The 14,327-nt window shown below is 36.9% G+C and overlaps 1 protein-coding gene and 1 long non-coding RNA gene across 2 annotated transcripts; both read right to left on the bottom strand.

Moving 5' to 3' along the window:
- Nucleotides 1-7,741: 7,741 nt before the first annotated feature.
- LOC107303662 lies at nucleotides 7,742-9,402 on the bottom strand. Its single transcript, XR_001549605.1, has 4 exons — nucleotides 9,332-9,402; nucleotides 8,595-8,669; nucleotides 7,932-7,991; nucleotides 7,742-7,848 (listed from the first exon to the last, which is right to left on the bottom strand). It is a non-coding gene; the product is annotated as an uncharacterized LOC107303662 (long non-coding RNA).
- Nucleotides 9,403-12,784: 3,382 nt separating this feature from the next.
- Nucleotides 12,785-13,851, bottom strand: LOC121053602. Its single transcript, XM_040521197.1, has one exon. The coding sequence runs from the start codon at nucleotides 13,781-13,783 to the stop codon at nucleotides 13,196-13,198; it is 588 nt and encodes a 195-aa protein (XP_040377131.1). The 5' UTR covers nucleotides 13,784-13,851; the 3' UTR covers nucleotides 12,785-13,195.
- Nucleotides 13,852-14,327: the final 476 nt, after the last annotated feature.

The raw sequence follows: 14,327 nt of genomic DNA, 5'->3' as shown, positions 1-14,327 counted from the left end.
CTTGTATTACTTTTTAATCTTTTACTAGAATACCAGTGCGTTGCACCAAGTCAAGTTAATTTTAATTATTTAAATTAAATAAATTTTAAAAATAATTGTATATCGAGTTATGAATAGTAAATTGTAATCATATATAGTTGGTTTGAGATGCTACATTGAACCCTGTTATATGATTTTCAACCAATTCCTCTAATTACTACTCCCTTTAAATTTTTATTTGATGCAACCAAATTAAAATTTGAGTAGAGAAAACAAAAAAAAATTCAAATTATATAGAAAAACACATAAAAATGAGAATGAGTAGAAAACATATGAAAAGTTTCTACATAAATAATTATATGTAGAAAAACACAAAAAAAGAGATTGTGTAGAAAAACGCATAAAAATGAGAAAATGTAAAAAATACAAAATATAAAAAAATGAGAATGTGTAAAGAAACATAAAAAAAATACTTATGTAGATAAAGAACATAAAACTGATGTTTTTTATATAACGGACATCACTCTAACCATATGAGCTAACAAGCTTTATTTGCTTATTTTTGACAACTGCAACAGAAGTCACGTAGAATCACTTTTAATTTTTATAATAGTTATATATATAAAACAAAAATGCCCATGTGTTATATTGCGTGAAGTTAATTTTAATTGTGCGCACTAAAATAAACTTTGAAAATAAGTTTCAAAAATAAATTATGCAATTCTATAACGGTAAAATCAAAACGGATATGAATTGAATGTGGATTTTTAAGTTCGGTTTAGGCGAAACATCTGTTTGGTTTGTTTTTTAAAAAAGCAGAACCCTGAAGCTATTGCAAAAAATCAAATTTGCAATTCCAGTTTTTCTAAAAAATAAATAAAGGTAAATTGACTCACTTTACTGGTTGACGATGTGCACGCATACGGAGAAACGGATGACTACCGCTGGAAAAAGAAGTTAAAATACAAAACATCTCAACGGGGGATCAAACCCACAATCTCTCGTATGAGACCAACACCTCTTCCACCAGGACACAGAGCCGTAGTTGAGCGCGATATTTATTTATAGATTAATACAACACGATAAAACACGGACGACAAAACAGCGGAAACAGACGCCGCGGCGATCGGTGACTGACTCGGTCGTGGTTAGGCGCCGAAACGACGGACGAAAGGTATAGGCAGAATCATTATTTTTTTTATAATAGTATAGATATGTGTCTGCTTTTTGTGTGGTGTGATGAGTGATGACTGTGTGTCGTTCTCTAGGTGGGTAGGGTGCTTTATGGGGCACTAAGCAATGCTGTGGGTTGGACTTAAGGGGGAAAAGCAACTTGCTTTGAGGGAAATAATGCATGGTGATGGGCTACCTCATGGTGGCCAAAGCTGGGGTTTTGGAGGATCAGTATCCTGGCCTATGATAATAATGACCAGTATTAATTAATAGGCAAAATTTGCTACAGGGTATCGAAAAAACACGTAATTAGCTGGTGGACACCATAAGATCAGGAATTTGCTGCAGGACACCACAAAAATATGGTAATTAGCTGGTAGACACTCTGATCATTATTTTATTTATTTCTAAGTCAAAAAAATTTAAAAATGACGAGATTGCCCTCGGTGGCCGAGTCGCCGCTATCCTCGTCGCAGCTAGGTCGCCGCCTCTGCCACCGGCTCACTCGCCCTGTAGGCTAGGGTTCGGGTGTGGTGTGGCGCCTAGACCGACCGGGTCTAATTCGACTGGACCCAGTCGGCATAACGGGTTGACCACCGAGGGCAATCTCATCATTTTTAAAATTTTTAACTTAGAAATAAATAAAATAATGGTCGGAGTGTTTACCAACTAATTACCATATTTTTGTGGTGTCCTGTAACAAATTCATAATCTTACGTTGTCCACCAGCTAATTACGCGTTTTTTCGATGTCCTATAGCAAATTTTGCCTAATTAATATTTAGGGCTGAACTTTGTTTTAGATCAGATCGTGCCTTTTGAACCATTGAACAAACTATTCGGATGACATCACTAGACGAGATGAAAATTACTGATGCAAAGTAGCCACTTCTAATATGTACTTCGTAGCATATATGTTAATAATGTGTTTTTAACTTTCAAACGGGTCAAGTCCACCATGTAGTGCTTTCAACAGTTTGGAAATATTTGAATAGCTTTCATCATCTTCGGCAGTGGTGGAGGGAAAGGGGTAGGGGGTATATATGTGCCCTTTTTTATCCGGTACACTGCAGTAACAAATATATAACTCCAGTGCTATAGAAATGCATGCAATTATGTTCCAATGAAAAGTCTAGCTAGTTGTGCAAGCTGAAAATCCCATTGATTTTATAACATTTTAAACTTTCATAGACCAAAACAATATGAACTAGTTCACTAATTTATTGACAAATATCGCTCTAAACAAGTCATTAAGTTCAAATTTAACCTCCATTGATAAAATTCTAGCTCCGCCACTAACCTCGAGGCCAATTTAATTAATTTGCACATATATAGGTTAGGTCAGTGGTGGATCATGATGCTCCTGATCGACACATGTAATTAATTATCTTCTTCTTTGTAATACGTTATATATATGCAATTTGGATAATTATACATATATCGATCGGGAGCATCATGATCCGATGGTGTCAGGAGGAGTTTTACTCTAACGTAAATAGACCCTCTTTTACCTACACAGCAAAGGTAATTAATAATGTAGGGATGATTGATCCCATCTGTGTCGGTGATCCATATATCGATGGACCATATATGCATGCATAATATGTTTGGTGTACTTTGGTGATCAGTTACACGATCGATCGACCGACATGATTTTTCTTTTTTGCTCTAAAGCAGCATTGTACTCGAAAGCAACAAAAAGAAGCTATGAGTGTAGGTAAAGGCCACACCTAGCTACCAAACCAAATCATTCCAGCAATACATGTGCTATGCATATACTTAGTGCCCAAGTATTGCACACAAAAATTGTGACATAGGACAAAACTGTGAGTGACAACTCCCATTTCTGGATGATCTAACTCAATCATATCTCTTATTTGGTTACTCCTTTTGTTTCATATTATTAAGATGTTTTGATCCTATCTATATTCATTCATATGTATTCGAATTTATCATCATCCAAGGATGATGAGAACATTTTATAATGTGAAATAGATGTAATATTAATAAATTATTTTCTACTAGCATTTAGCACAATCTCTCTCATCACCCTTAATCGAAGGCAGCCAGTATTTGGCAAGCATCTATCTGTCATATTTAAAGATTGCTTGAAAGTAAGCCACCGTGTTTGTTTTATAGACAATATATCATCACATTAATCAGAAAAAGAAAGACATTTAAAGCAATAAATAATTGTAGGTCCAAAGTATAATGGTGTATAGGTTACTCAATTAGTTGTATTTGTTTAAAATACAATTGTAGCTGTACAAATGAAAGGGAAAAGTTGTATATAAAATGCAATACTTTTAAAATCTATTGATTAGAAAATACAACATACTGTGCTCATATAAATAAAGTTTAAGAAATTATCTATTAAATCTTATTCTAATTTAATTGCCTGGCTCTGCATAAAATTGTGCAGGATATATAGGTCTCTAGTTATATCTAAGCACAATCAATATGATAAACTAACCCATCACATAATTCGAACCTGACGGTATTTTAGGTCTCGCCAAGTCCGCGAGTTCTTTGGCTAGTCTTTGCTCATAAGGGTAGAGTTTGCGTGCGCTCTTAGGAGGGAGTGTGTGTCATGAGCCTCTGTGTGTGTAATCTAAAAAAAAGTGAGATCTCAGTGCTCTTAATCAAACGTCATCTTTTATCGATTTGCATGTGCTTACTTAACAGACCAATCCGAGAAAGATCGAGATCGACAAAACTAATTAAAAGGAAACTTAGCAAAAGCGACATGGATGGATGATGATGGGTCATGAGCAAAAGCGACATGGACGATGATGGGTGGTCATGATCAACAGTCCATTGCTCTTTCAGGTCTGACGCGGTACATGTTCACACCAGTTTATTGTGTTGGCTATTCTATCGTTTTTCATTACCACACTGCTAAATCAAAAATATGCATCATGCAAAAAGTTTTTCTTTATATCAAAGTTTTTCATCAATATCAAAGTAACATTTGCTAAAACTAAAATATTTAATAAATCATATATATTGACGACTTAGGTTTGCAAAAACATCACATTAAATCTTTGGACACACATTTAAAGTACTAAACGTAGGCTAATTATAAAACAAATTTCAGATTTCACCTGGAAACCGCGAGATGAGTCTTTTGAGTCTAATTAATTCGTCATTAGCAATATTGGTTACTGTAGCACTTATGGCTAATCATGTCCTAATTAGGCTCAAAAGATTCGTCTCATAATTTCCGTCAAAACATTATAATTAGTTTTAATGTTTATGTATATTTAATGTTTTATTTAGATATTCAAAGACTCGATGTGATGTTTTTAAGAACTAAACGGTGCCTAGACATATAGTTCCATGTACTATGCATATATGCATTTATTTTTTTACTGAGCAGATCGGCACAGCAAGCACGCCTTGCTAGAGCACTTGGCTGGCTTTTAGGCCATGTAACTTTCGCGAGCCATCCACATCCACTGCAAAAGGTGAGAAAAAAATTAAAGCTTGTTGATTATATTATGGGCGAGCCACTTGTACGCACACAACTAGCTAGATGAAGAAACCTTTACCCTGCCAGCGATTTCAACATGCTTTGCATTTTATAAGCATAAACAGTAGCAAGCACTAACATAGTACTCCCGCCGTTTCGCAATGTAAAACTTTATAGCATTGCTTATATTTATATGGATGCTAATGAATCTAGACATATATATAAATTATATACATTCATCAATAAATAAATTTAGACAATACTAAAAAGTCTTACAATATTAAATAGAGGTATTAACATATAATCCTGCTGCTACATATACGTGAACAGTATATGGTACTATATAGACATATTTAAAAGAGTTTCAGATTCTGACAAATAGCAAGTGAAATTCACTTGTGGAAATCTAGAAAAGCTGATTTTTTTTTAACTTCTGGCTTGTTTGGATGAGTTTGTAACAAATAAAAAAATCTACAAGAAACTGCAATTTTTTAGAATTTGATTATTGTTTGGATGAGCTTGTAACAAATAAAAAAAATCTACAAGAAACTGCAGATACAAGAAGCTTTCTCCAATAAAGCTATAATCCCTTGCTTAGCAGGTCAAGAGAAAAATAAGAGAAGATGCTGCTTGCCATGTTAGAGGCCTGCACTGACTATAATTACATGTGCATCTGTATAGGCCTACCCAAAGTACGGCCCCAACGGAACAAAGTCCGGTAGTGCTCCCTTGGGCCAGATTTGTCCTACGCCAGTTTCTTCACTAATCACTACTCCCTCCGTCCTATAAAAAAACAACTTTTCGGTTTTTGTGTCGAGCGTTTGACCATCTGTCTTATTTGAAAAATTTTCAAATTTTTTTAAAAATTTAGTCACACATAAAGTACTATTTATATTTTATCATCTAATAAAAATAAAATTATTAATCATAAAATTTTTTTAATAAGACGAAGAGTTAAACATTATATCTAAAAACTGAAAAGTTGATTTGTTTTGGGACGGAGGGAGTAGGCTGTTATTGGACTCTTCTCGTCATTTTTTTTTGGGAAGCTCTTCTATTCTTGAATCTGGAATTCACCCAAAAAGCATGGTTTTGCGGCTATTTATAGTGAATTCGAATTTGGTGTAGATACAGTGTCGAAAAATGGTGCGAAATTAGTATGAACTCTGCTTATAAACAGAGCACCATTATCGAATAATACGTGCATATATAGACAACATTAAAGCGGTAAATATAAATAACTTAGCACCATGTAATAGAGCCATGAATTAGACTTTCAAAATTACAAAGGAGTCTATACGAATAAAAATGAGAGGACGAACCATTGGTATGGACCATGACAGCATACGGTCCCGATCATATGGCAGGGTGTTATACGGAATTAAAATTGAATTATCCCACTTTGTCAATCGGATTTTAGTATACCATGTCCTAAACCAAATTCGTTAGATTTTGTAAAATACCACACCCTCAAGATTTCAGAGCGAAACAGATCGTTCGATCGAGAGATGGTGACGAGAGACTAGGGCCGCGTTTGTTTGGTAACATAACTAACACATATTAGATGGTGACGAGAGACTAGGGCCGCGTTTGTTTCGTAACATAACTAACACATATTCCTTCATTTTTCACGCGCACGCTTCTTAAACTGTTAAATGACATATTTGTTAGAAAAAAATTATATAGAAAAGTTGTTTTTAAAAAATCATATTAATATTTTTTATAATTAATAATTAATTTATTAATCTATTACTACGTTTTCTGCGCCGGTTAGTCATCCAAGTACCGAACACGCAACCTAGGTTGGATAGGGTGAAGAGCAGAGGTGGGAAAAATGGTGATCCCACCACTAGCCAGTGAAGCTGGAGGAAGGGCATGAAGAGGACTTGGGTCACTAGCATCGTTTAGGAGTTTGAGCTTGCTAATGTTGTCGAGAGGCAACATATCATTGTCTCAAGGAGGATGTGAGAAAGAAAGAAGTGACTCTGGCTCGCATTGTCCGTCCATTTTGCCCGGAGCTCGATATCCAGCATCTAGAGAAAATATTCTTTAGGTGTTGATCAAATCCTACTCTTGCCCTCCAACCAAACACCCCTAAAAACTGACGGTCATATCCTATCTAGGTAAATTCAACCAACCAAACACACCCTTAAGAGCATCTCCAACAGCTCATCTATCTCATCCTCTATCATGAAAATAGAGGATGAAAACTACAAATTGAGCTCCAACAGAACGATTATCATATCATCTATTTTTAGATGTCATCCATATTAGGAGAGAGAACATTCATATTTGGATGATCTCTCTCCATCCTCCAAAGAGATATAGATATGTCATATATGGATGATCTAGTGAAGTACATAGAGATATGAACGATGAAACTAGTTTAGATGATCACACTACAAGAAATTTGATGATAGGTGACGTTACATTTTTGTCATAAACACTGCAAAAAACGTCATGATACAGAATCTGTGACGCTCATGTGACGAAAATTCATTCGTCGCCTATCATGCGTCTCTAATCATGTTTTGTGACGAAAACCTATTTTTTTATCATAAATATAGTGACGTTCTTTATTTCGTCATTGAGTTTATGACGATCATTTTCGTCAGTACCGAGCCCAAAATCGTCACAATATGTCATGTTGAAGGCCTTGTTGTGAGCAGGCTATCAATGGCCTAAGCCCAACTGTAAGCCCAATTAGATTTAGGCCTAACTTATTAAAACATTGAAATTTACAAAGTATTTTCAGCCCAACTGTAGTATATCAATTTATGGGCTAAGCTCATTTCAAAGGCCCACGTAGATCCAATATTTATAAACACTAATAGCCCGTCTCAAGGCCCATGTACGCCCAATATTTATACCAGCTTAAAGGCCCATATAGGACCAATATGTATATCCAGAACTAAATGAACAATGAATAAAATAGAAAGATTGCCAATTAAGCATGTTCAAATATAGTCAATTCACAAATTCATGAAGATAAACAATATGAACTAGGACCAAAACTAGTTCAGTTACATCACAAGTTCACTGACCAGTACAATACATCACTACTACTAGTCATCGACGAAAACAGGCAAACAAAATCAGCCATATATATGTCCAGATCACAAATTGGTCAACACAAAGTCATCCAAATCACAACCAATGCAGTAGGAGCCTGCCTTTTGTTGGTATTGAACATTCTTATGATCAAGTTTGTTTTTCACACACTTCCTACAAAAAGGCAAATATTAGTAAGACAAATAACTTAGTTTTATGTAGGTCATCAAGATAGTTAACTAAAATTACTTACAGACCTAGGAAGATCTTGAATGGTGTTGCTAATCCAAAGCGCGGTGATGAAATCCTAGTCTAGTCTATAATGAAATCCCAGTTAGTTCACGGGAAATATAATATATAATGTAGACGCTATAAACTCCTGTATCAAACTATGAGTGCACGTTTTGTTTTAACTGAATCATAGAAACATGAAGCTGCCGCTGGAGTGACCAAAGATGGATGCGGTAAACAGCCAGAGTGTAGCCAAAGTAGGATGGAGAGGCCAGAAGAGAGCAGACCACCAAGGTAGAGGTAATCCCTCTGCTTGGCAACGATGGCAACGCAAGTGAAGCCCACGACAACCATGAAACATGCCCAAACCCAAACCAAAGGCCACATCCACAAGACTACCAACATTAGTGATTTCCCATGGGCAAAGCATGTAGTGAAGTCCTAGTAAACCACATGAATAGAGTCAATAGACTAATAGTACTATTAGGCAAGCCTAACTTTATGACAGATCAACTAATGATAACAATACCACTATGCAGTATGTATTTACCCAAACTATTGGCAAACTTTTGTTCTTGTAGGAGCTAAATAATAGAATTTGACCAATTTCACAAACAAATTTGACCATTACATTACATCGCAGCACAGCAATCGACCATTAACTAAACAACTTGGATAAGCTCATTTACCTTGGGTCAAAGTCTATAGCAAACTGAATCTCCCTCTAGCAAGGCAGCGGCCAAGAGAAGCCCAAACTTCTTCCTCTGCTCAGAAGGGAACACAAAATAGTCAGTGTACCATGTATTTGACATTGTCAGTAAACCAAACTTCATGTGAACTTCTACAAATGAAGCAATCGAGTAATCAGGGTCAGCAGCAAACATCTAAGCCCAATTGACGTGTGCATATTAAGAAGCAAAACCAGAATCAATTACAACATAAGGCATGAATATTGAATAGCATCCATCTCATGAACAATCTATAATGGGTTGGAGGAGCCGATGGTGGCCTGGCGGTCGGCGTAGGAGGAGGAGGCGATGAGGGCACGGCGGCCGTCGGCGGTGCGTAGGAGGAGAGATGACGTCACGGTGGCCAGCGGCGTCCTGAGGAGAGGTGAGGGTGCAGCTGCCAGCGGTGGTCACGTAGGAGGAGATGACGGCGCGGCGGCCAGCGGCGTCCGGAGGAGAAGATGAGGGCGCGACATCCGGCGGAGCTGGAGGAGGAGATGGGGGCATGACGTCCGGCGGCGTCCGGAGAAGGAGATGAGGACGCGGCGGCCGATAGACCTAGGGGAAGAGCGGTGGTCGGCGGATCTAGGGGAGGAGATGGGGGCATCGCGTCCGACAATGTCCGGAGGAGGAGATGAGGGTGCGGCGGCCGGCGGACCTGGGGGAAGAGCTGCGGCCGGCGGATCTAGAGGACCTACCGGCGGCTGATGCTGATATTGGGCCGACGGTGCCTTTCAGCAAGAGAGAGGACGGGAAGCGACGGATCCGCCCCTCCCCACGCCACCGCCCAACTCCAAGCCGTCGCCGCCACACCACGGCAGCACCATGTCGCCGCGCTCGCTCCATGCCCTGCGCACGCCGCCGTCTGCCTATGGGAGCAAGTGAGAGGGAGAGGAGAGGGAGAGGGGAGGGGAAAATGTTTTTATATGTGGCTAGGGTTAGGGTTGGCTATCCGAGCCGTCGGATCAGCGATAGACGGCGAGAAATATTTGGGCCATTTGGTCCTAAACATGCCTTAGACTCATTCCATCTTTGTTTAACCTTTTTTTTCATTTTATTTTACGATACCATTTTGAAATAAAATACAAAAACCATACTAAATAAACTCGTGTGAAAAAGTTGTCAAAAACAAAGTCATAGAACTCATTGAGATCTAAAACTTTTTTTTGATGATTTCTCCATCCGAGTTTGATTGGACAATATAAAATTTGAATTTCAAATTATGACAACTTCAAACAATATTTTCAAATAATAAATGATTTTAACTAAAAGTCATCAACATCAAAGTTGTAGAACGCATCAATATATACAACTTTGTTTTGGTCATTTTGTTGTATGACTCTGTTTCAATAATTTAAATTTGAATTCCAAATTATGACAACTTCAAACAATATTTTCAAATACTAAATGATTTCAACTGAGAAAGTAATCCATCATGAAGATTTATAACTTTTATTTGGGTCATTTCTTCATCTGACAAAGAGGTTTGTAATATTGTCCACAAAATCTACATATATCTTACAAAGTTTATAAACTATAGGAGAGAGATGTAAATTTTGTGCACAATGTTACTATTACTTTGTCGAATGAAGAAATGACCAAAATAAAAATTATACATATTGATGAGTTATACAACTTTGTTATTGATGATTTTTTCAGTTGAAACCATTTAGTATTTGAAAATGTTATTTGAAGTTGTCGTAATTTGAAATTCAAATTCAAATGATTGAAACAAAGTCGTATATCAAAATGACCAAACCAAAAGTGGTATATATTCATGAGTTATACAACTTTGTTGTTGATGATATTTTCAGTTGAAATCATTTAGTATTTAAAAATATTGTTTAAAGTTGTCATAATTTGAAATTCAAATTTTATATTGGTCAATCAAACTCAGATGGAGAAATAATCAAAATAAAATAGGTAGATCTCAATAAGTTATACAACTTTCTTTTTGACAACTTTTTGACATAAGTTGATTTAGTATGATAAAAATCAGTTCGAAGTTTTAAGGTTTTAAAATTAATTGAAAGGAGGGAGGCAAAATGAACTTCTCGATGATGGAGAAGCAAAATCAGTTTTTTACCTTCTTTTTCTTTTTATTTTATTATACCATTGAGAAGTAACAAAAAAAACATAATAGATGAACCTATGTGAAAAGTCGTGAAAAACAAAATTGTATAACTTATTGAGATCTACCAATTTTATTTTGGTTATTTCTCCATCTGAGTTTGATTGTCCTATATAATATTTGAATTTTAAATTATGACAACTTCAAATAACATTTTCAAATACTAAAATTTAAAACGAAAAAGTCATCAACAACAAAGTTGTATTAGTCATCAATATCTATAACTTTTATTATGGTTATTTTGCTATATGACTTTGTTTCGATAATTTGAATTTGAATTTCAAACTATGACAACTTCAAACAATATTTTCAATTACTAAATGATTTAAACTGAAAAAGCCATCAACAACAAAGTTGTATAACTCATCAATATCTATAATTTTTATTTTGTTCATTTATTCATCCGACAAAGTAATTTGTAACATTATTCATAAAATATAGATATCTCTTATATAGTTTATAAACTATACCAAAGATATGTAAATTTTATGAATAATGTTACTATCACTTTGTCGGATGAAGAAATGATCAAAATAAAAGTTATAGATATTGATAAGTTATACAATTTTTTAGATGACTTTTTTAGTTGAAATCATTTAGTATTTGAAAATATTATTTGAAGTTGTCATAATTCAAAATTCAAATTCAAATTATTGAAATAAAGTCATATAGCAAAATGACAAGAACAAAAGTTGTATATATTGATGAGTTATACAACTTTGTTGTTGATAAATTTTTTAATACAAATCATTTCATATTTGAAAATGTTGTTTGAAGTTGTCATAATTTTAAATTCGAATTCAAATAATTGAAACAAAGTCATATAGAAAAATGACCAAAATAAAAGTCGTAGATCTAGATAAGTTATACAACTTTGTTGTTGACAACTTTTTCATGTGAAATCATTTAGTACCCACAAAATTATTTTAATTAAGAAGAGGGAGGAAAAATAGACTTCTCGGTGAGGGATGAGCACATTGGTTGGGCTGGCGGCCCGAAGAGGGAGGAGGGGAAGGGGAAGGCGGCACAAGGAGGGAGGGAGAGGCTGCGGGCTGAGGAAGCGAGAGAGTAACACTAAAAAAAGTCCGACATAGAGGGATTTTAATTTATTTTTTATTTATTTTAATAGTTTAAATGCACTGTGGTATTAAAATTTGTTATTGAGCTTAGAAAATTCACGTAAAATTTCAAAGAATAATTTAGACGATATAGAATATTACAAAAATATTTTCAGCCATGATTTTTAAAGGAAAATTTTAGTTTCCTTATTAATTCACTTTATTAAATTACTTCAACTTTTAATATATTTTTTCTTGAAATGCATTATATAAATCTGTGACGTTTGCTTTTTGCCCCTTATGACAATTTAAAATTCGTCATAATGTCCCATTGAAATACTTTATGACGATTTCTAGTTGGTATTAACGACGAACACTTTTTTCGTCACTAAGCCACCCCATCTCATTCTAATCGTCATGAAATGGAATGTGCTAATGACGAATAGCTCTTATGTCATGAGGAATTCGTCATAGAAGATCATATTTCTTGTAGTGTCATCCAAATGAAGATATAGATGATCAAATTTAGATGAACTGTTAGGATACTCTTACAGCAAGAGGATAAGGTGAAGAGGAGATGGGCCGTGGGCCGGTGGTGGGCCTCATGTGAGTGCTTATCCATGTTACGAACGGTCGGGTACATAGTTGAGGTCAATATGGTGTCACGCTAGAAATTTTATACCCATTTTGTTAGAATTAAATTCGCTAGCCCCTATTAGTTAATAATAGGATACACGTGTACATATTTCGATAAGATTTTGTTTCCCACGAGCCGATCACCCACATTTTTTCGCTTCTGCTTATATTTATAAGTAAAAATATAAATTTTTAACCTTAAATTTAGAGTTGATTTTGAGAATTATTTTGCCGAAGTTTATTTTTCACCTTTTCTCTTATATCGCTAAGAATACATATATAAAAATTTTATTCACGAATTATTTTTCATTTACAAAGTACGGAGCTTGGTCACCCTTGTATGGCTCTCAAACCTCAAGTCTCTAAACAAAATGTACGTTCGATGCGCACGTATGTGTGCATGTGCGGAGTGAGTGGGTCGCATGTTTACTCGATGCACCCTTAAAAGAGAAGACGCATACAAATCCTGTTAAAAAAAAAAAAGATACTTTAACTGTAGCTTTCAGCAGGTGATGCAATGCAATCCGATCCATAGTATTTGTACCATCCTGAACAAGCAGAGTATATAGAGAAATACTAACGTATCTGTGTCATATATTCACACATATTTCCCATCCTTACTCTATAGCATAACTCTATATGCATCAAACAACTTTAGTTAATTTCTTCGCTAGAAAAAAAACAACTTTTTACTCACTACAATAAATATTCGATTTATTATTAATTAATTAGCTAATTTATTGCTGCCATAGTGGGCTATATACTTGCTCATCAGCGGGGCCATCTCCATAGTACAGATGCTCGTCGCCGTACACGCACCAGCCGGCCGCCTCGTGCACCGCCGCCACCTCCGGCGGCCAGCCGTACCCGAACGGCCCGCCGGCGCCGTAGCCGTCGTCGAGATCGTCCGAGAGCATATGCTCCAGCCGCCTCATCGCCGCTGCGCCGGCGTCGTCGCAGCTCGCCGCCGTGCTCTCGTCTCTGACGACGTCGATCCTCGCCGCCGGCGAGGCGGCGGCCGCACCGCCTATCTCGGCCTCCAGCGACCGGATGACGTGGCTCAGCCGGTCGGCGTCGGCGACGATGGTCCCCGCCGGCGCCGGCGAGTAGTAGCCCTCCTCCACCATCTCCTCCTCCTCGTCGTCATCGAGCATCTCCATGAGGAGCACCACCCCGTCGACGGCAGCTGCCTCGGACGGCGCCGCCACCGTCACGCCGCCGCCTATCTCCTGGTCGACGACGAGGCCGCCAGCGCCGCCGGCGCCTTGGTAGTAGTACTGGTACTCCCCGCCGCTCAGCTGGCTCCGCATCGCCGCCTTGTCCATCGACGAGGCGGAAGAGCACGAGCAAACAATGGCGAGAGATGGATGGTTCTCTTGGCCCTTTTGGCTTCTCGCCTTCTTGGGGTGAGAGGGAGAGCTGCTTATATATGGCTAGGCTTAATTAATTAGTGTGCTAATGAGTGCAATTAAATCAGTATTAATGTATGTTTCCCGAGGATGTCATACATATTAAATAAATATGCCACGTCAGCAAAATTGCTGACTTAGCAGGGTCATTAAATAAGAGAGTTTCATAAAATGAGAGAAGTTTCATCTCCATAAAACTCATCTGCCTCGGTTATCTAGTTTAACTATGTTATAAAACTATGCATTACCACCGGTCTTAATTAACTAGTTTAATTAGCCACTTGGTTAGTTAATTGTTCCCTTCAATTCTCCATCGATCTCATGTGCAGCATGATTGGGTGTTATTAATTACGCATCATTAAGCAAGTTGGTTGTTTAGTTTCCGTTAATCCAAGTGGGTTAGTGATCATAATTGAATTCGGTGCATGGACAGTTAACGACCGTGCTTAATGGGTAGGAA

Source organism: Oryza brachyantha, chromosome 2, assembly GCF_000231095.2.
Source record: "Oryza brachyantha chromosome 2, ObraRS2, whole genome shotgun sequence".
NCBI lineage: Eukaryota > Viridiplantae > Streptophyta > Magnoliopsida > Poales > Poaceae > Oryza > Oryza brachyantha.
Note: the sequence above shows the minus strand (reverse complement) of the source record. Positions and strands in the feature narration are given on the sequence as shown.